Source organism: Alosa pseudoharengus, unplaced genomic scaffold (genome assembly GCF_046254945.1).
Source record: "Alosa pseudoharengus isolate Yale_2024_CS ecotype anadromous, Long Island Sound unplaced genomic scaffold, YU_APseudo_1.1 YU_APseudo_1.1_scf_12, whole genome shotgun sequence".
Taxonomy (NCBI): Eukaryota; Metazoa; Chordata; class Actinopteri; order Clupeiformes; family Clupeidae; genus Alosa; species Alosa pseudoharengus.
The window spans coordinates 16,101,263-16,123,017 of NW_027468587.1; the positions used below are offsets into that span (position 1 = coordinate 16,101,263).

Genomic DNA, 21,755 nt, shown 5'->3' on the forward strand with positions numbered 1-21,755 from the left:
ACGCGGTGGTCTGTCTCAGCAGCTTGGATGCTGGGAGCTGGGAATGGATGATGGGCGACCACTGACTGCACACAGATGACACCATGAACCCCGCCGCAAGCGGCGCTGCCGACTCTCGACAGGCAGACAATAGCAACAAAAAGCAGCACCGGGCTTCATCTCCGGGTAGATTCAGAGACACCACGGCCAAGTCTGCCACCAAAAGCCCGACGACAGCCAAACCTGTCGCTTCAAAGCAAAGTGGGAAGACCAGCCGAGGTAGCTCTCCGGTCACGGTGCCCGGTGGCAAGGACAAACAGTCTGGGAAAGGCGCGGCAGCTGTCCACCCTAGTGGTGCTGAAAGTCCCACTTTGAAAAGGGCGGAGGCGAGCAAGAAAATCGAACAGCGTAGTAACTCGTCGGATGATCCTAATTTCTCGGAACCGAGTTCTTTGAAGGGAGAGACGAACCGTGTCGTTTCTGATCAACCGTGTTCATCAAAAACCTCCCAAGCAAAAGGTAAAAATCAAAAAGCAGAGACAGCGGCAAGCAGCAGCAAACAGCAAACGACCAAGAATACTGTAGGGTGTGGGCCAGGCTTTTGGAGAGACGGGTGCTTACAGTCTGAATTGATACAGTTCCATCTCAACAAGAGCTTGAAAAACGGAGGAAAGATGCACACGAAGACGTCAACCTCGGTTGCGGAACCAGAGCAGTTACCAGAACCTGCAGAGCCGATCCCTACGCAGAACCAGGAAATGCAGGATGAAATCGAGAGACTGGTGGAGGAAAATGAGGACCTCAAGGTATGATGTTCCATGCGGCATACGTTTATACTATATACGTCTATAGGTCAAGATTACACATTGCATGGATTTAAATGCTATATGTTGAGATAAACAGTAGGCTACATTGCATTTGTCACGTATGATGTCAACCTCCGATACGTCAGGACTGCATATTGGTTGATTGGTTGATGGTTGATGTGTGGATTGATTCACGGTTTCTGTTAACTTTAGTGTGATATTGAAGAAATGCGCACGGAAATGGATGAAATGCGAGACACATTTTACGAGGAGGATGCTTGTCAGCTGCAAGACATGAGACGCGAGCTGGAGAGAGCCAATAAGAACTGCAGGATCCTCCAGTACCGCTTGCGGAAGGCGGAGAGGAAGCGGCTGCGTTACGCACAAACCGGTGAAATAGATGGCGATCTCCTCAGGAGCTTGGAGCAGGACTTAAAGGTACAGTGACCATTCAGACTCGACTGACTATATGGAACACAATTGAAAGACTGTCTATATTCTACAACCTGATTGCATTTTTGGTACATATTAGGGCCCTTACCCCTAATGATACGATTCTTTTTACTGTTTATAGCATAAGTCATATTGTATTCCCCCAAACATAAATCATGATTAGACTATATAAAATCTGTTGGAAAATGAATGGAAACATATGTCCTTATATTTTGTACAACAAGCAATGAAATACTTTCCAGAAGAAAAAAAACAGGAAAGAGAGCTATATGTCATGCATGATATGATACTATGGTGTTAAAGGTGGCAAAGGATGTATCTGTGAGACTGCACAATGAGCTGGAGAATGTGGAGGAGAAACGGACAAAAACAGAGGAGGAGAACGAGCGACTCAGGCAGCAACTCATCGAAGTGGAAGTCACCAAGCAGGCCTTACAGAATGAACTGGACAAGGCCAAAGAGGTAGTGTGTATAGGTCTATGCAATCTCAAAAATAATTGTCTTTGGATTTAAGTCTCTAAGGATGAAGGATAAAAGTCTTTGAATAAAAGTCTCTACTAAAATAGTTTTAGGAATGATTCCTGTGTTAACAGCTCTCTGGCTATACATTTTAGAGGTAATCTGTAGATAATGTTTCAGTAATATATCTCCTTTTCTGAGTGGATCTGTTGCATCAGACTACTCTGCACTGTTATAAAACCAAAGTCAATAAACAGCCTTTTATACCTTAGCAGTATGTCTCTCTCTCTCTCTCTCTCTCTCTCTCTATACCTCCCCCTGTCAACCTATCTCTGGCTGCATCTGAGTGAGCTTGAGTATCTCTCTGTCTGCTGTGCACCAATAACATGACTCTTTTTTAAATCAGCTTAAACGCAAAGGGGGAAAAGATAAACAAACAGCTGATAAGAGGACTCCACATACACCAACAGAGGTGAGGCTGACAAATGGCATTCCATTTCTTTAGAGCTAAAATGCACGTGAAACCAAATGAATAATTTCACTGTTAAAGTTAGCATATAATACTTCAGCTTATTTAGCAGCTTCTTTTATCCTTAGCATGAGTGCAATAAAGCACACTTCAATATTTATTTGTTTCCTTTGACAACATTATTGACTGTGATACTTTTATTTTTTAATTTCTGAGATATCTTTAATTTTTTCAGACACTGCTTAGATTTAACTTAACTGTCGGGAACAATAAACTATGACTTTCCTCAGGAGGAAAATGAAGATCTGAAGTGTCAACTAGCCTTCATCAAGGAGGAAGCTGTCCTGATGAGAAAGAAGATGGCGAAGATCGACAAAGAGAAGGACCGTCTGGAGCAAGAGCTGCAGAAGTACCGCTCCTTCTACGGAGACGTGGACAGCCCTCTGCCCAAAGGCGAGGCCGGGGGGCCTCCGACCACCCGGGAGTCCGAACTGAAACTGCGCCTCCGTCTGGTGGAGGAGGAGGCCAACATCCTGGGGCGCAAGATCGTGGAGCTAGAGGTGGAGAACCGCGGCCTGAAGGCCGAGCTGGAGAACATGCGCGGGGAGGAGCTGGGCGCGGGGGGCCTGGCCGACCCGGTCATGCGCGAGCAGAGCGAGGCGCTGTCCGAACTCCGTCAGCAGCTCCAGCTGGTGGAGGACGAGGCCGAGCTGCTGCGACGCAACCTGGCCGACATGGAGGAGCAGAACCAGCGTGTGACCACCGAGCTCAACAAGCTCAAGTACAAGGCCGGCTCGCACGAGAGCTCCCGCCACGGGGCGGCCGGCGGAGGGGCGGCAGCGTCCGCCGCGGATGCGGCGAAGTTGGAGGCTCTGCAGGAGGAGCTGAAATCAGCCCGGCTGCAGATCAACGAGCTGAGTGGCAAGGTGATGCAGCTGCAGTACGAGAACCGCGTGCTGCTGTCCAACATGCAGCGCTACGACCTCGCCTCACACCTGGGGGTCCGCGCCAGCCCGCGGGACAGCGATGCCGATAGCGACAGTGGCCGCCGCGAGAGTGACGACGACTCGTCGCGCCTGCCGCCGCATCGCAAGCGTGAGGGCCCCATCGGCGGCGAGAGCGACTCGGAGGAGGTACGCAACATCCGCTGCCTCACTCCCACACGCTCCCTCTACTCGCCAGAGAGCCGTTTTTTAGCCCGCAGCCTCAAGGACCGCCAGCAGATGATGGACATCCGCTTGGAAGCAGAGAGGCTCAGCAGGACCATCGACCGGCTCATCGCAGACACCAGCACCATCATCGCTGAGGCCCGCGTTTACGTGACCAATGGAGACCTGTTCGGACGCATGGATGAGGATGATGACGGCAGCCGCATCCGCGAACACGAGCTGCTGTACCGCATCAATGCCCAGATGAAGGCCTTCAGGAAGGAGCTCCAGAACTTCATCGATCGCTTGGAGGTGCCGAAGCCAGAGGACAGGGAAGCAGAAGAGCCCCTGTCTGTGAGTTCACTTAAACTTGGCATCCGAATAATTACAGACATTAATACAGACACATTCACAGGGCCACAATAGTTCAAAACATCCAACTACCACTATTATTAATGTCAGTATTTTATTTTACATTACATGTCATTCACTGTAGATTCACTGCAAAGAGGTACAGAGGTAGCCTACTCCTTTAAACATGTCACTGTCTCTAATAATTGCCTGATGAGTCAAATAGACAGAGATTAGAGAGAATGAAAGTGACAAAGAAAAAGAAATTGTCATATTTAGTTGTACATATTTAGGTACTCATTGGTCTAGTCTATGCTAACTTTTATTATACAATACAATGTATTTATTATACTTCTCCTGATGTGCAACTCTTGTGTTTACCACTATTTAACCATATATTTTTTTATCTTCCAATCTCCTGTTCCTTCACATTGTTTTTTTCCATTGACCCACCCAGATGTTCCAACCTATTATTTTGCTTATCCTTATACTTGTTTTATTCTCCTCACTTTCCTATGCCACAATTTTCAAATTAGTCTTTCTTTTCACCCTTTTCTTTGTCCTATAAAACCCACATTATTTTCCCATCATTTTTCTTTGTTTAATTTCTTTTTATTTTAATCATGTCAGCAAGACGAGAAGATACAAGAAATATCACGCTTTTCATGTATGGACTACAGTTACTCACAAGCCTTTGACTGTTTGCGACACATGCTTTGGCAGCCATCTATAATAAAAGGTAAGTTAAAACATGCCTAATTATGCTTTACACATTAGGGGTGTAAAGGTACACATATATTTGTACCGAACCATTTACTTACAGAACGTTAGGTTCAATACAGATGTGTACCGAATGTACCAAATGCAGTCTTTAACAGCAATCAACAGTAGGCCCACATAAACATATTATGGCAGACCATATGTCAGTTTAATCAATTAATGTCAAAAACATGAGACCTTTTCCCAATACTATTCCCATTGCACAGCATCAATGTTGTCAGTGAATTTTAGGTTAGCAGTACTTTCTAGGCTTATTGTACCAAAAATTAACTCAACCGTGACTTCAAAACCGAGGTACACATCGAATCAGGATTTTTGTGTACCACTACACCCCTATCACACATGTATTGTACCAGTATGTGAATTGAAAAGTGAAGGCATATCTAAAATAAAATGTAAAAAATATAGCCACCATTTCTCGGCCAACAAACATCAAAATACGACAGAACAATCTACTTATATTGGTGTACAATGACATCTTGGTCATAGTGACTACTGTAATCCTGGATGATGATGTTTATTATACATATGGGAACATGTCAACCTCTCTGCAACTGAACTGGAGAGCATGACCACTCTTTGAATACAGTTTGTTGGACATACAAAGAGTGGCATTGTGCATAGGGACAGAGTACAATGAGAAGGATTATGTGAACACTGCTTACGCTTCTGGCCTTAGGTATGTGCTGTGAAAGATCTTGCTTTAGATCTTGGTGTACTTCTGGAGCTTCAACTTTAATTTGTGCTCTTTGGTGGTTTTAACTTTCACCGTGAAGTGCTGCTGCAATGTAGAGTAACCTCGGCCAACATTCTATGTTGCCAGTAGCAGTCTGTGTTTGAACATCCTGACATTTTCACAAGGAATGCACTGGCAGAGCTCAAGCATTTCTCCCTGCAATCAAAGGTGAATTCCAAAGCCTTGTGGTTTCTCACAATTTAGAAACTTTTCAAGTCCACCACTGAAGTATGCTAAACATTTTGGCCAGTGCATTATTATGCTTATGTGAAACGCCCTCTCAACTTGGATTTGATCTTATTTGAAGACATTCTAGAAATACTTAAATTTATCAATATGTATGATTATTTGTAATGTGTGGACCTCAAAATTGCAGCATGCATTGAGAAAATCTGAGAAAATGGTTGCTATTTAAAGTTAGAAATGTTGATATGTAAAGAATGATATAATTTGTGACAGATTTGCTTTGAACTGAATGTGCTATTTAAGAATTTTTTAAAGAAAAAAATATTTTTAAGCATCACTGCAGACATCATCTGGTATAGCCTACATAAGTCATGAAACACCATTAAAACACTAAATTCGGAAAGACCACTTAGTTACAAGTGGGTAGCCTATTGAAATAGACATTAAAGTTCCCAGGTTCCGCAAAAGCAAAGCATAGCATGCCCTCAATGATGTGAGTTACCACAGGGGCTTATATTGTGACATTTGATCTGAGCATAACAGATATCTAAAAGTGTTGTCTATGCACAAACAATTCCCCTTCGCTTTAAATTACACTAGCATCTGAAAAGAGCTTAGAATAATGGCCGTTCTTTGGTATCTGGGGCGGGCCGGGCCTTCTTCCATCCTACCTCTGGGGGTTCACGTCATAAAAGCTATTAAGACCAGCTGTGAAGGATGCGCAGGGACTGCAGGATGTGGGCTTCGGAGGAGATCGGAGAATAAGCTGACATCTAGGCAAACCATTGCACTACAAGGGGATCGGTTCTCCTTTCGATTTTTATTGCTGAAATACTACTTTACAACTACTGTAAATATCTACTTGTCAAGCAGGAGAGAAGATGTGAGACAAAAGGTAAGGCGAATGCTCCATTAGTGCAGACTACACTGCAGCGCTGTTATCCTTGATGTATTTCATCATGCGTAATGTCCTAAAGTCAGTACTCAAGAGTCAGCCAGCGTCGGAATGTGTTTATTGGCAAACTGCAGCTGGCTCACGAATTAACACGTGGACAAAATGACACTGTTGTACACTTTGCGTTAAACTGATTTATTGCCATGGTCACGAATACAACTTGGACAGTGGCAGCACAATCACCGCTTGAACTTAGACTTTTTAATTGCAGTACAGAAGACTTCTGAAGCACGACGTAGGTATACGGATCTTAAGACTGTTGCAACGCACGAAGTTAGACCCCTGTTCCTTTTTAGATGGCTAAATAGTTGTGTTGGAAAATACGACGCCTAGTTACATGGGGACAAAAATAATTCTCAGCTCTTACATCACTAGGCTATGAGTATTTTGGGCTCTTGTGGTCGGTCTACGGGGTGTCATCTTGCGTTTAGGAGAGACTGGGCTAAATGTACCCTTTGATTCTGACTTGGCTGTTAAAGGCGGAAAGATTAAACAATGTAGCCAGACCTGAAGACGAGTTTCTCTGCGCGCGCCTCGGCGAGACACAAGGAGATGGTATTTTTCAGTAATATGGAGGCAAGTGGCCGAAACTAAGCCTCTGAGGAATGACAGATTGACCTTGTGCCGTGGTGCAGGCGCGTGGTGACATGGAAGGAACAAATGCGCCCGGTACAAAAGCAGTCGAGGCTGCCCCAAGGGAGCGGGAGTCGGGGGAAATGGCTGGCTTCGGCTAATTAGACTGTGTCAAATGAGGACTGGTAGGCTACAACATACCTTTCAGTACAAGGCTGTCATTTCAAATTTACTTGTTAATGGTTAAGAGATGTGGAATGCGTTTGGAAATGGGTCAGGGTTGCACGGAGGTGGCAGTGGATATGTGGGCAAAGCACAAGGTTGGGAATTCGTCCCGTGCTCCAGGTTGGAGAGAGAGAGGGGCAGGGGCAAGAGTCCGCTCAGGACTCTCTCACCGTCGATTCCCGTCGGTCATTTTTTCGAACAGCCCATTCCTGGACTCGGAGCGGTCGGGGCATCCGATTCTACTCGGGGGCAGGTCCCCCGGAATGAGTTACAGACTCAACATACTCGCCTGAAAAAGAAAATTGAGGACTTAAAAAAGCGGCATGGGCAGGACAAAGAAGAATGGATGAGGGAGAAGGAAGTACTTTTGAGGCAAATGGCTGATATACAAGTAATTACACTAAGAACAAAAGCGTGCAAATTATTGTTGAATACATCAATACTTTTTATGGCATGTGCCCGTCTTTGATGTTTCTTAACTTAATCACTATCTAACCTTTTATGGTCTTGTTGCTTTTGAGCAGGGAGGGGAAAACAGAAGAATTTTGTTGGATCTGAAGTCGATTTTGGATGAAGTTCAGCTTGAAGTGAAGAAAGAAGAAACGAAACGGAGCGAGCTGCAGTTGCAGTACATGAAGGACCGATGCGCATGGGAGCTAGAGCGAGCAGACCTGAAATGCCGTATCGTGCAGGTACCAGCATCAGTTACTGTACATATCATATGTGAATTACATACGGCAAGATTATGTTGGATTCTGTAGACTGTTGAAATGGGGCATCATGCTGGTCTGACAAGTTTCCATCCTTAAAATCGTTCTCAGTTTGTATTACCATCTAGTTTCATGATCTGATAAACCATCACTTAAAATATGCCTGCAGCCCTTTAGGTATAGCTTGACTGTTCCAACTGTATGGTGTTCTTTGGGCAACCTTCCAAGTTCACATTTACAGTGGACAAAAGGCTTTAGGAGACAGGTTTGGTATGCCACAGCCAGAGCAGACCCATGATTTACCTGTCAGCAAAATGCACTTAAGGCAAGCCATATATAGCCCACCTGTGAAAAAACAATAGTGAACAACCGCATTAGTGCACTCTTAGTAATCCATGCCAACACATGTCAATATGACCTACTGACTGACCTAATAAAAAGCCCCATGCATGTCTGAGTGCACTGTATCTCTGCTGAAATAGTACAGCATGCACAGTATGTGTCTACTCTCCATGCAGTGTGGTTGCCTCTTTTAAACAGCATAGCATCCTCTGTTATTAACCAGCCCTGCTCCTTCCAGACGATCCTTTGTGTATAAACCCACACTGTGCACTGACTGGCCACATATTCAACAGTCTTTCCTCCTGTGTGTCCACAACGACCTTATAAAGATACAACCCGACACGTTCCTCGAGTGTTTATGATCTGCTCGAGTGCAGCGCCAATCCCTCCCCTTGTGTGCTAATGCACCAGTGCCGGTGTGATTCTCTCTGATCCCGGGCCACATAATGTCTGGGTCTCCTAATACAGTCCTAGAGCAGCAGCAGTGTGCAGCTGGGTAATCCAGGGTCAGAGTGTAAAAAAAAACTTCTGTAACACCGGTGTTATGTGCCTTGATTGGCTAATTAGCATGGTTCTTAAATGAGGTGGTTGATTTCATGGGTGATATCAGATGGCCCTGTGCAAACCAAGAAGCACAGTCCCAGGGCGTGAAAATGTTCAGCTCTGATGCAGTTCCAGGAAGACGCTGAGGAGACACAGCAGTGTGAGACTGATGTGTAGGAGAGCTTGTGTACATTCTGCGTATCAACATTGCCACAGGAAGCTTGGTGACACTGGATAGCTGTCTGTAAAGCACTGAGCAAGCCCAGCCACACAGCTCCCGGACTCATCCAATAAACAACTATGCCCGTGCCTACCTCCAGGGTACAGCGGCCAACCGAGTGCACATTTCACACACAGTTATTTCTAAACATCCCCAAAGAATGTCTGCTGCTGGCCATTTATAGAAGTGAACCCCATGCATGAGTTTTTTCTCTTGTCTGCATTTCCCTTGTGACTGCATAGCCCTCAGGGCTATATCGGTGTGTTTTGCTCCTTGGTCGCATCCTAGAGGGCTTGCTATGGAGGACTGCCACATGCATGTGTTGTGCAGCGCGAGCGAAGCAAAAACATTGGTTAGCTCTGGGGTGGAGAATGCTGGGAGGGGTCAAACAAAATTGTGAAACTTGTTTTCTTTCACCAGCCACATCCTACCACACCTCAAACTTCTCCCTCTCGAGGCATCCAGGGTTTACCACCAGACATGGGGGGAACGGATAGTTTACTGACATTTTTTTTTTCAGGCATATTTTTGTATTTGAACACAGAAGTAACACATAATGTGTAGGCTACCTCAGCCTCGACCCCCCACCCCCAACCCTTAGGAATGTGAAATGGTCAGGCATGGGTGGCGTTGTCTATTTATAGTGGGCCTGGATGACACCGTTACTAAGAGACAATCCTGATTCAGTTCAAGTCACACAGCAACAGAGAGTTAGTGGAAGTTGTGAGCGACAGAGGAGTTGATTCTGAGGTCCGGTTGCATCTCTCTCGGAAATGGATGGCAGCGTGTTCCACAGAGCCGTTAGACTTGTAAACATTCCCCACGTCTAATCTGCCTGGGGGTGTGCCTGCTGAAGTGGTGGTGCCCTAACTTGGCATTGAGCGTTGCAGTCACGGCTTCATTGTTTACACAGCCCATGCTTGAGTATGGTTTGTTGCTTTGAGGACCTTGAAATAATTTGCCTATTTCTGTCCATGTTTGCCTTTGTGGCACAGATGGTGGATCATTCAAGCTGCGTTCACCCTGCAATTTCAAAAGCCATATAAAAGAGGCAAAGACCGTCAAACACTCCTAGTCATGTTAAGACTCATTCATTTTACAACCTCTGGCCTCCGTCAGAAATAGTAATGTTGAAGAACTGCTTGTCAACATACAGTGGGTCTTGTCACAAGATGCCATCTTGATGATTAACAAGGCATTACTGATTAAAGAAACAGAGGACCGATTCTTAACTGTTCAGACGTGGCTAAATTCATTAGTTCTTGCAAAACTTTGACAGAATCAGTGAAAGATCCAGATGGAGATGGGGGCCTCCATGCCTGGACATCAGGCCTAAAAGTTGATCATATCCAGGCTCAGTGTGGATAGTCTGTCAGCAGGTCTAAAGAAATGTTGTGGAAAGAAAAGTCCCTGCTAGGTATGCATGGCTGACCTGCTCTGTGCACCATGTGGAAAGCATGGTCACTGGAGGAGCTGGCTCTTGAGACATTCATTATCTCTAGGAAAGTCCCTCGAGCATTCTACACACAAGTTGCTATTATAGGGATCAAATGAAATCTAAAAAGTACGGGGACATTTTCACCAAAATGAGCCAAGTTTTGTTTTGATTTTCATTTTATGAGGTTAACTTTAAATGTTAAAGTTTCAGTATGTGGTATGCTTTAAACATAGTTTGTTTGTTGGAACCTGACCAGTTGAAAATAAACTTTTGACATTTGCAGCAATAACATTATACAGAACTGAGGCAAGACATAGACCAGCCAGTGCACAGAAACAGTAGTGTTTGTTAAAGATCAACACTGGCCTTTGAATGTTTTAGTTCTTGGAAGAGTTTTTAGAGTAGCTTTTCACACAACCTCCATATAAAAACCCCTATTTTAAAAGGAGAGGGTAGGTTGAGAACTGTTTTTCTGGACTCCTTCAAAGATTATATTTTTCATAAAATAAATAGATCACAAACACTTGTATCTGGTCGTAGAAGACTGCTTCCAATGAGAAAAGTATCCTGTAAGTGCTTTTGCCTCTATGGATACAAGCCAAAGAGCCACAAAGTGTTCTGCACTCAATCCTTTTATCTAAGAGGGTTGTGTACAGTATGCTGAGCTACAATGTATATCCCGGACTGAGATTTTGGGTTGAACAGGTTCACATGCCTCTCCTCCACTTTGTGTGTGAGTCAACACAGATGGGTCTTCCTGAGAGACACATGTGGAGAGCGGGGTCAGCCCCAGCGTCCTGTGGGTCTTTAACTCAGGCCGGATGTTATTGTCTCTCCAGCCTCACATTTCTGTCTGCCCACACTGCACCATCCCCAATCCTCCTCTCCTCTCCTTTTTCTCGCCCTGGTTTCACACCCCTGTCTTCCTGTGTTTCTCCCTCCCTCCCTCCTACTCCCTCTCTCTCTCTCTCTCTCCCTCTCTCTTCCTGCCCCTGTCGGTCTCTATCCTCTGCCTTTTCCCTCCTACTCCCTCTCCCTCTCTCCTTCTCGCTCTCTCCCAAACCCTTTTTAACTCCGTCCTCCTCTGCGTTCCTTTGTGCAGTTGGAAGTTAAGGAGCACGGCTCTTCAGCGGAGGCGCCGACGGCGAAGACTAACGAGGAGCCCGGCAGCGGCGGCGGCGGCGGCAGCACACTTCGGCGGGAGCAGCAGGAGCAGAAGAGGCTGCTGGCCGACACGCACACGGTCGCCATGGACCTGCGCTGCCGCCTGGAGCACAACGAGCGCGGCTGGCTGCGCGAACGCTCCGAGCTGCTGGAGCGCTTCGACCTGGAGAGGAAGGAATGGGAGAGCCAGCTCAGGGACATGCAGAGGAAGATTGAGGAGGTGAGTGAAACACGGAATGCTATACTTTACAGCACAGCTGAGTGTTAGAGAGAGTAGTCGTCTGTTATTTATCCTTTTGTTTTTATCCTGGGAGGGTTCTCACAGGCCGTCAGTTAATGGAATGCAATCATGAGGCTGATCTACAGTTTTATTTGTGCAGTTATAGTGGTGTGTTTGTCCCAATCATGGCTGTGGATAAACAAAATAGTGGTTGTTAGAGCGTGTTAAGAGCTAGCTGGCACAAACAGACACTAGGCCCTGGGAAGTAAGGCTAGACAGCCCTCATAAGGGTCGCATGGAGTCAGGAAGCATGAGAATGTGGTGCATCCTCAGCGCTCCAAACAATGCCCCAGTGGTTGACCTCACCTCCCTCACTGTGGTGCAAGGGAACAATAAAGCCTCTGTAGCAGGTCTCAGATCAGTGCAGATGGATTGTGGGTAGAGCATCTCAGTGAGCAGCAGTGGGTGGTGGGGAGGAAGGGGGAGGGAGACCCCAGAGGATATCTGGCAGAAAGGATTTAAATCTTGACACTCGCAGGAAAGAAGATTAGCTTTTTTAATGAAAGGGGGCAATATGAAAGGGCTGGATTTGAGTGCTTAAGCAGCAGAACAATTGTGTTTGAGGGAACATGTGAGTTGTACAAAGCCTCCCAGGGACAACAATACAAAAGCTTGAAGAGGGATAACAGGATCGGATTTGGATGAAAACAGTAATTAAATTCTCTCCTTTTTTTATCCTGTCTGCTTGGAGTAAAAAAGATACCCTGTCCATATATTCACAAAATTACAACTCTTATAGCCACATTATGAGTATGTTTTGCTTGCCGAGGTCAGTTGCATTGTTGTGCATGACTTCTGTGGTGTGTTTGGGGATATTATGGGGAAGATACTGACTGCCTGTTCCAAGAACAGCACAAGTTCTTGAATATAACCTCGAAAATTGTCTTGTCATGCTCTTTTCGTAAGGGATGTGATTTTGTCATGTCATGGTCCTAGATAAGCCAGTAAAGGCACTGACGTGTCATTTTCTGTCTCTGTTCCAGTTGTACAGTGAGGTGAAGTCCCGCCGGGAGCCAGGTGAAGTTGGGCCAAACGCTGAGGCGCACAGCTCAGCCCGACTCAGCCTGCAGTCGGCCAGCACAGGCTCCAGCGTCCTTACCGACCCCTCCGATGTGCACAGCAGTAGCTACTCCGACTCGACGCATCCGCACAGCCAGAGCCGCGGGGGTGGCGGTGGCGACCTGTCAGGTCGCCTTAGCAACAGCCGCAACAACAATAACAGCAGCAGCAGTAGCAGTAGCAACAGCAGAGGGGACAGAGGGACACAGAGAAGCGCTCATGGTGAGGCCAAGGCTGGTGACCGGCGTGCAGCCACATCCGTGGAGCGGCCGGAGATTGACATGGGCATTGACACGGGTGAGCTGGAGGGCATCTTGCAGGGCTGTCTGGGACAGAGGCTGGACAGACACGCCTCCCTGGCTGGGAAGGAGGGCTTCCTTAACCCCTTCAGTGACCTGCAGAGCATGGAGATCCGTTGCGGGACCGAGAAGAAAAAGAACACTATCGCCTTGAATGCTGTAAGTCCTTAGACACAGTTTTTAATCCTCAAGGAATAAGTTACGAGTTGGAGGTGTGCTTATGCTTTTTTTCCACATCGCCCACCCCATCATTAATTCATCTTTTTTTATCACTCTGTTAGTCTATGTTAATGTTTGTTAATCTCCTTTAGTTTAGTGAGAGCATGTCTTCTTCTGTCCGTGTCTCAGGCTCTCAAAGAAATAGCCAGAGTGAGTGAAGAGTTGTGCAGCTACCAGGATGAGATCAGGAGGAAGTCTGATGTGAAAAGGTTGGTCCAGTGGAGTGCAAACCCTGAAGAGCATGCAGTGGTATTCAAGCACTGTTATATAACACAGGGTTTAGGTAGTTGCAATATTAATTCACTGTTGCGCTCTCTCTCTCTCTCTCTCTCTCTCTCTCTCTCTCTCTTTCTGCTGTCTCAATTTAGAAGCCACACTGAATCGCTGTACTTTCCGGAGGACATCGAGAGGATGGAGAATGAGAGGAACAAAATGGAAATGGATGAAACCTTCTTTAGTCTTAACCAGTGGTGTAAAGAACTAGAGGATATTGATGAACAGAGTTGGATTAGTCCCAAAACCGCTATCAAGGAGACAAGCATAATAGAACCAGAAATCAGCATCCCCCCGATGAAATCACCTGAAGCCCCACCGATTCCACCTCGTAGCACGTCCTGGTACATGAACGGTCCCCCTCCGCTAGAACCGGAGTTCAGTGTTCCAGAACCCCACATGGAGAGGAAGTGTCCTAGTCCATGTATCCATTTGGACAGGAAGTGCAACAGCCCCTCCATAGTGCGCAAGTTTGAGGCAATGCTGCAGGAGAATGAGGGGAAGATCTTGACAGAATCTGGGATCATCCCATGTGCAGTGCCTGCAGATTCCAAGTGCAATATCAGTTGCTGCCACAGTCGGTGGTCCTGCGATGGAAGCAGGTTTGGCAGCAGCAAGTCGTCCACATACGTGCCTGTCCAGAAATGCCTGTCAGAGCTAAACATACCGTCAACGGGAGTGGACTACCGCCAAGACCACAAAGCGGCCGGGACCCAAAAAGGCCCTGGGGAACATCTCAGCCCACTGGGCCCAGATCTCCCTGGAAAGGGCATCCACGGGGACATAAGGCTGCCCACTTTAGACATACTCCCCACCCGGGGCAGTGCCTTAGCCCCTCGCAGGAATGTGACACTGGAGCAGAAGACCGCCGAGTTCAACCGGACCCTCTTCCAGGCCGAGAGGGGCCGGGGCTTTGCTAACAAGGACGGCCCCAACCCCACAGACATGACCGCGAGTCCTACCCCACAGCAGCAGCCAAAGGTCAAACCCAGGGAGGTGAATGTTGACATTATGCCACCGCCGCATGACACGGAGGTCAAACCCAAAGACGGGCCAGTAACAACAGAACGCCACAGTGAGGTGAAATATCACAAGTCACATTATGCAGAGGTGGAGCTTGAGGAGGCAGCGTTTGAGCCGGTGCAGTACCACGAAGCCACCCTAAAGCAGGTGGCCTCGGAGCTCCAGCCGCGGCACCCTGTGGTGAGAGTCAGGGACATGATTCACCCCTCGACTCGAAACCCACCTGAGATCAAGCCGAGGTCTGCGGTGCTTGAGCGCCCGACAGAGGGCATGCATGAGAGAGAAGTGAATTCTCTTCTCTCTCCTGAGCCGAGTGTGACCACCACGACACAGTTTAGTGTGACTGTGACCCCCGTCCAGTCCAGAAACAAGGTGGAGGCGCCCAGCGCCGCGTCAGCAGGGGCGGGCCAACGCTCCTCGGAGACCAGGCCCAAGCCGGCGGAGAGCGTCAAGCCGGAGGTGTCCAAAACCAGGTCGCGGATCCTGATCGAAAACCCCTGGAAGCCCACCACCTTAGCCGCGTACCCCCGGCCCGTGGACTCCAGGTCCAATTACGGCGCCATCGAGCGGATTTTGAAGAGCTACGAGTGCTCGTCACAGACTCAGACGGTGCCGGCACCGGCCACGCCTACGCCCAGCCCCGGGAAGGAAGACGACCTCATCGAGCTCATGGACATGCTGGACATGGAGCATCACGCCAGGTCCGGTCAGAGACTTACACACACAACGCAAAGACAGGCAACTACGCACAAAGAGACACATGTGACAGTACAGGTCAGTGCACAGTATATACTTAAAACAACACCAAGACACATTTCCACAGAGATAAATACAGGTGTTATCTTACCTGGATTTAGAGGCTTGACATAAACATGTACTTAGATGATTCAAAAGTGGTTTGTTATGATGTTGAAGTGTAGGTTCAAACACAGGGTTTTTGTTTGTCAACACACTAGGGTTTACCACAACTATGGGTTTAGTATGTATGAGTATCTGGTCAGTGATCAGTGTGCCACAGTCCTTAAAAAGACACTGATTCCTCTTGGTGCTTTGTGCCTGAATGCAATGTGGGAGGACCCACACAGCAAGTCTGGTATTTATTACTGTGCAGGATCCGAATCAGCTCCCAATGGCTGCTTGTGTGGCCAAGCAGTAAAGATGATTTGATCAGGGAGCCAAGTGAGTGAGTGCGTGAGAGAGAGAGAGGTAAAGAGAGGAAGAGAGCGGGAGAGAGAGAGAGAAATTGGCAGACAGGCTGTTGCCTGCAGCCTACTGTTATTGCCCAGATATTTCATACGTTTCTGTCCTTTCCTGTTACCTCAGTGTTTTTCATTATATCAGGAGAAATACTTTGAGTGCGAGCGAGTGCACAACTGCCATTCCTGAAGTTAAGTTCACGTGTTCCGGGATAAAATATTTCCAGATTGTCCTCGGCTCAAGGACGCCACCGGTGGGAACGGTATTTTTATCTGGCATGCTCCAGAAAAAAAGAAGGCCAGAATCCTCTTATTGTAATGTGGGGCATTGTACTCAAAAGTCATGAAACTAAAAACCAGTGGCATAAAGTTTAATTGGCATGTCGGCCAAGTCTGAGCTCCAAGCCTTTCATCTGTGGCACTGCTGGAAGCTGTTTCTGGCCCCTTGGGCAGAAGGCAGAGCCTGTGGAATAATTGCTGAAATATCTACAAAAGGCCAGCCGGACAAAGAGTTGGATCCAGGAAAAATAGTTCTCCCTGCACAGATGGCTTTTATGTACAACTAATGTTTCCAAATTGCTGGAAAAAACTCATCAGGCCTAGGAGGGATATTGCAGTCAGGCTTGATGCCATCTGATTGGTCTAAATGCACTGAACCTCTGCAGAGTGCAATCACCTTTTGGCAGAAGGAGATGTTTTCGTCAAAAGACGACTTGTTTTCCTGTATTGTAACACAGTAAAATTAAGCAGTAGGAGTATATGACAATAGGGAGAATGGTAGCATTAAATTGCAGGCAGTGAAAATTATGGGCAGTGAAAATGACAGGCATTGTGCCACATTTCACAGGAAAGGGGGGTGGGTAGAGTTTTGCTGCAAGGCTTCATGAATCTCTTACTCTCTCTGCAGAAAATCAGAGAGTTCGGCGTGACCTCCAGGAAGAGTTTCTCCCGGCCGGCGTGCCCCGCCAACCGCCGACTCCCTTCTCGCTGGGCGAGTCGCTCTTCGTCTGCCTCGTCCACATCTTCCTCCTCCACCTCACCTTCGCCGATCACCCAGCTTTCTGTAGTGTCCACTCAGAAGCAGACCGTCTCCTACGCCGCCTTCCACACCGAGACGGTCATCATCTGATTCAAACACACTGCTGAAAACAAACATGCAAACAAAGAGAGCCCAAGCACTGAGCAAGGAGCTTTCCAAAAACTCTGAATGCAACTCTTTGCCCCCCTTCCCTGCCTACCTTTGTATATAAGGCCGAGCAAAGACTATTACTGCAACGCTATGGAAATGACTCCTTCAGGAATGCCTCTGTATCGAACTCAGCTGTCGCACCTGACATGATTTTTGTTTCTTTTTACAAAAAAACAGTTTTTAAATAAATTCCTGTGTATTTTTGTTTTATTTTAATTCAATTAATGTTTCCTATTCATTGCATTTACCAAAGGCTTGTAATTACAAACATTAATGTTACATCAACTTTTTTTTTCAGTGTTGGGTTTATTTGTGACAGACCTGCTGTGTATTTTCCCAGTGGCTCAGTTAGACTCCAGCCCTTTGTGGGGCGCTGTGACTGTGTTTAAGACTATCTGCAGTGTCTGTGATCTGTGTTAAAGCCTTTTCAATGACGCCTTCTTTTATGAACTCTTCCCAGAGTGGTGTCCGTAAGACACAGTAATTGAATAGTAATGGCCTACATGCTCAGTAAATATTGTGAAACATACAGAAGTGATGCCTTTGCAACCCTTTTATGGTAATAAATATTTCAAATGCAACAATTTAGAAGGCCTAACACTTTTTTGTTTATGAAAATGTGGAATGATTGATATTTAATCAAAATATAATGAATTTAATATCCAGTGGTGAAGTGAATGTTGGATGGAAGTTTAATCACATTGTAAATATCATTCCATGACACCACATGCTAATTATAATGGGGTAAGTTTCCATGATTCCACGATTTACTGCTGCCATTTTAGCAGTATAATGTGCTGCATAGTAATGAGTAATCTTTCACTCTCAAATTCCTTCCCATCAACAAGACACACCTTGAGGTAGAGAAGCACTCTATGTCCTCCGTGCCTTCGCCAATTTCCATTAGGAAACATGTTAGCCAATCTTAAATCAATCCCCATCTGACTGTCAATGCAGCATCCAGATGGAGTCATGGTATTTAGGTGACTGCATGCTCTAGTGCAGATGACCAAGCAAGGAGATCACAATTGGCCAGTAAAACGGCTCATCGAAACCTCTGATTTTCTTTGACAGTTGGCAAGCCTCCAACTCTTGTATTTACTACTGGGAGGCTTTTGATCACCTGTCTGCCTGCCTGGAGATATTTTAATGCATTGGGAATGAAGGCGTTCTCTCAAGGGTCTGTGTCGAGACACCAAACGCTGCCTGAAACCTGGCACCCTTTGACTGAAATAGCAGGTGTGACGGTGTTTTGGTGCCAGAAATCTTATCCAGGCTACTGATATAAATACGGTGTTCCTTCCCTGATGTGCAGACACCTTTATTTCCATCTTTTCCTGTTTGCGTTGGGAGAGAGGGCGGAGGCACACAGGCGCCTGGGCAACGGCACAGGTGAATTCCCTGCTGGACGAAAGGTGCTTGGTAGACAAACAATCTCGCCATGTACCCTCACATTGCTGTGCAAAACAAAATGGACTTTTCAAGAAATGTCTCGCCATGATTGAAATGTCCATATATCCTAGAATTCAGAAAAAAAAAACACATTTATTTGATTGTAATTGTTCAAGAAAACATAAATGACACTATTGTCACTCTACACTGGCAAATTGTACATCTATTGTATAAATAAGAAGTGATATTTTGGCCTTCATCTGTTTTTGCAGAAATTCAACAGAGGCACAGCAATGCCAAACTGTCATCACTGTTGCCAGTTTAGTTTGACACTAATGACAATATACTGCTGAGAGTTTCTCTAATGCACTAGTGTTTCATAGCCTTTATTCTTGTTCTCCCTTGAGTTTCATGAGGCCTAGCTAATAGTAATCCTTCATTTGACAGATGTGGGTTGCCTTTGCACACATATTATGCAAACATCCTAATACAGACTAAAACATTGCACATTTTAACTCCCTAAAGTCGCTAAGGATATCATTTTTCAGTCAGTACTCAGCTATTATTGTGCGCTGCCTGGTATGCACATAAAAGACTGTACGCATACTTCAGGGCCTTTACATGTCTGTGTCTTGTGATAATTCATCTCTCATAGATGACCAGTGTGAACTCCTCCGTGATTACCTTCTACTTTACATTCCATTTGAAAACACACACTGCCCTTGGAATCTAATAACAAAACACTTTTGAGCAGCTGTGACACCCTGTTGTAGACCCCAAGCTCCATGCTCTTAACAAATGTGTGCGCACGCACACACGCACACACACACACACACACACACACACACACACACACACACACACACACCACACACACACACACACACACACTTTATCTCAGCTCTGTCCAGCACTCAGTCTGATATTTCTCTCCCCCAGACAAGAGCCTTTCCCTGTCCACCTCTGCCCCCACTCGCCCTTGCCCTCTAACCCTCACCGACAGGAAGAGAGAGGCGCCCCCCACATATAAGACGTTTTAAAAATGCCATGGCATCTGCCTGCCCTGTCGCTCACCCCGCCCTGAAATAGACATCCAAACACCACCCTGAGGGTCGAAAATGTGGCTGAGTGAACACACTCTAAATGCTCCAGATGTCTCTGCCCGGGGGGTCGCGCCTGCAGGCAGGCTGCAGAAAGCCTAGTCCTAACCTCAAAGAAATTGATACAAAAGGCTTTTCAACTGATTATGATACCTTTAGATGTACTTAATAACATAAAAATCTAGTAAAATCTGTCCCCAGTAAAGGGGTCATTTTCAAGATGGCCGGCAGAAGCTAATTATGGCTATATCTGAAGCATTATTCAGCCTAGGAAAGAGGTCATGAAATCAATTATAATCTATTGAATTGTAATCAGTCCCTCCTTTTCCACAACTTTCTGACCATGCTGCCAATTCAGTCTACTTGAAGCATAGAGAGTAATAGACATCATTCTACCAGTTTTCAACCTATCATTTTTTTTCACAACTTTCTCTCAGTTGAATTACATACATCATAGGGAGAGAGATTGGACAAATTTTCATCCTAAAAAGATGGTGTGGGTGATTGACCTTATTCAGAGGTCATGAAAACAAATATATTATCTGCTGAATTGTTATGACTACATTCTTTCTAGGGAAAAAAAATAAACACCCTAAATAAAATAAATACCCTAAACTGTATATTTTCTGAAAGCATATAACCTGTAGATGAGATATAACACCAGTTAAGACATGTCCCATCTTCCTTCATGATATGCACAATACATTGCCCTATCCTGTAATCTAGTGTAAAGCAGACACATTTTGGCCTGTACAGTCCAGGGAAAACAACGTTAACACCATAAACTATATATTTTCTGAAAGCATATAACCTGCAGATGAGATATAACACCAGTTAAGACATGTCCCATCTTCCTCCATGCCATGCACAATACATTGCCCTCTATTCTGTATAGGCGAATAGTGTAAAGCGGATACATTTTGGCCTATACTGTCCAGAGAAAACAGATTAAACACCCTAAACTATGTATTTTCTAAAAGCATACACCCTCTAGATGAGATATAATACCAGTTAAGACATGTCTTATCTTCCTCCATGCCATCGACATGGTACATATTGTATTTGCTCTGTATTAAAACGCATTGATTTTAATATATGACTGAAAAAGGTATGAGCATTCCAACATTTTCAATGTTAACATTTGAAATCATATTTTTGTTTAATTTGACCATCATTTGACCTCATTCATCCCTGTAGGCTGAATAGTAATTGAGATAGCCATTCTAACCTCTTGGCAACTATTTTGGTGGCCATCTTGAAAATGACCTATTTCCCAGGTCAGATTTTACTAGATTTTAAAACCCTTTTGTATCAATTTTTGTATCAATTTTGACGTTGAACCCTACATGCTCCCGCCTACACATGGAGTGGACATTACAGGTGCAGGGGGCAGCAATATGACAGTAGATGAGTATCAGATGGATCGATCCAATATTTTGAAATAAAAAAAATGAAACATCTTTCATATTTCATATCCCCCTCTCAACCTGTTTCTCTCTCTCTCTCTCTTTCTTTCTCTCTCCCTCTCTCTCACTGTTTGCCTCTCTTTACATTTGCTATGAGGTTACAGGTTTATGTCTTCCCTTCTCAGAGCCCTGCTGACTCCATTGCATTGCCAGACTTCCTGAGGAGCCCAAGGCAGCTGCTTATCGATTGCCAGTTGATGTATCACTTCGGCTCGGTCTCTCTCAGTGTCCCTGGCAAGGGCTTTGTCCTATCCATTAGCAGACTGCAATTTCAGATATGCTTTCATATTAAACGGAAGCTCAGGAGTTTCCATTGTCTCAAGCACATGAGTATGGAGGCTACAATTCAGGCACACCCAGCAGTGTGTTGTCACTTTGAGTACACTAGGGGGATGGGGGTGGGGGGGGGGGGGGGCATCTAATTTGTTATGACACTGTGTGTACACTGTGAGATAGACAATAGTGTCTTTATTCTGGGAGAACAGACATGGCTGTGTAAAACCGTCTGAGTGTGCCATGCTCATCTCGGCTATCACTATCTCTACCGAGCAGTGTCTCGGAGTACCACCACATCAGTGGCCACCTATAGCAGGGACAGTTACAGCAGGGCTACTACAGGACAGAAAGAGTCATAACAAGAGAGAGTCAAACGCCTGGAATGCCCGTGAAAGTGTCTAGTGACTCAAATGACCTGCGGCCTCCCTTCCAAAAAAGATTATCAA

The 21,755-nt window shown here is 45.8% G+C and overlaps 1 protein-coding gene across 1 annotated transcript; it reads left to right on the top strand.

Annotated features, from left to right (window-relative positions):
- The first annotated feature begins 1,025 nt into the window (after window positions 1-1,025).
- On the top strand, window positions 1,026-17,617 carry LOC143119624 (uncharacterized). Its single transcript, XM_076281246.1, has 11 exons — window positions 1,026-1,223; window positions 1,542-1,700; window positions 2,104-2,152; window positions 2,449-3,668; window positions 7,146-7,511; window positions 7,645-7,812; window positions 11,476-11,757; window positions 12,801-13,334; window positions 13,524-13,603; window positions 13,763-15,464; window positions 16,794-17,617. Exons 1-11 carry the CDS (start codon window positions 1,026-1,028, stop codon window positions 17,013-17,015), a joined length of 4,980 nt encoding a protein of 1,659 aa, XP_076137361.1. The 3' UTR covers window positions 17,016-17,617.
- The last annotated feature ends 4,138 nt before the right edge of the window (window positions 17,618-21,755 follow it).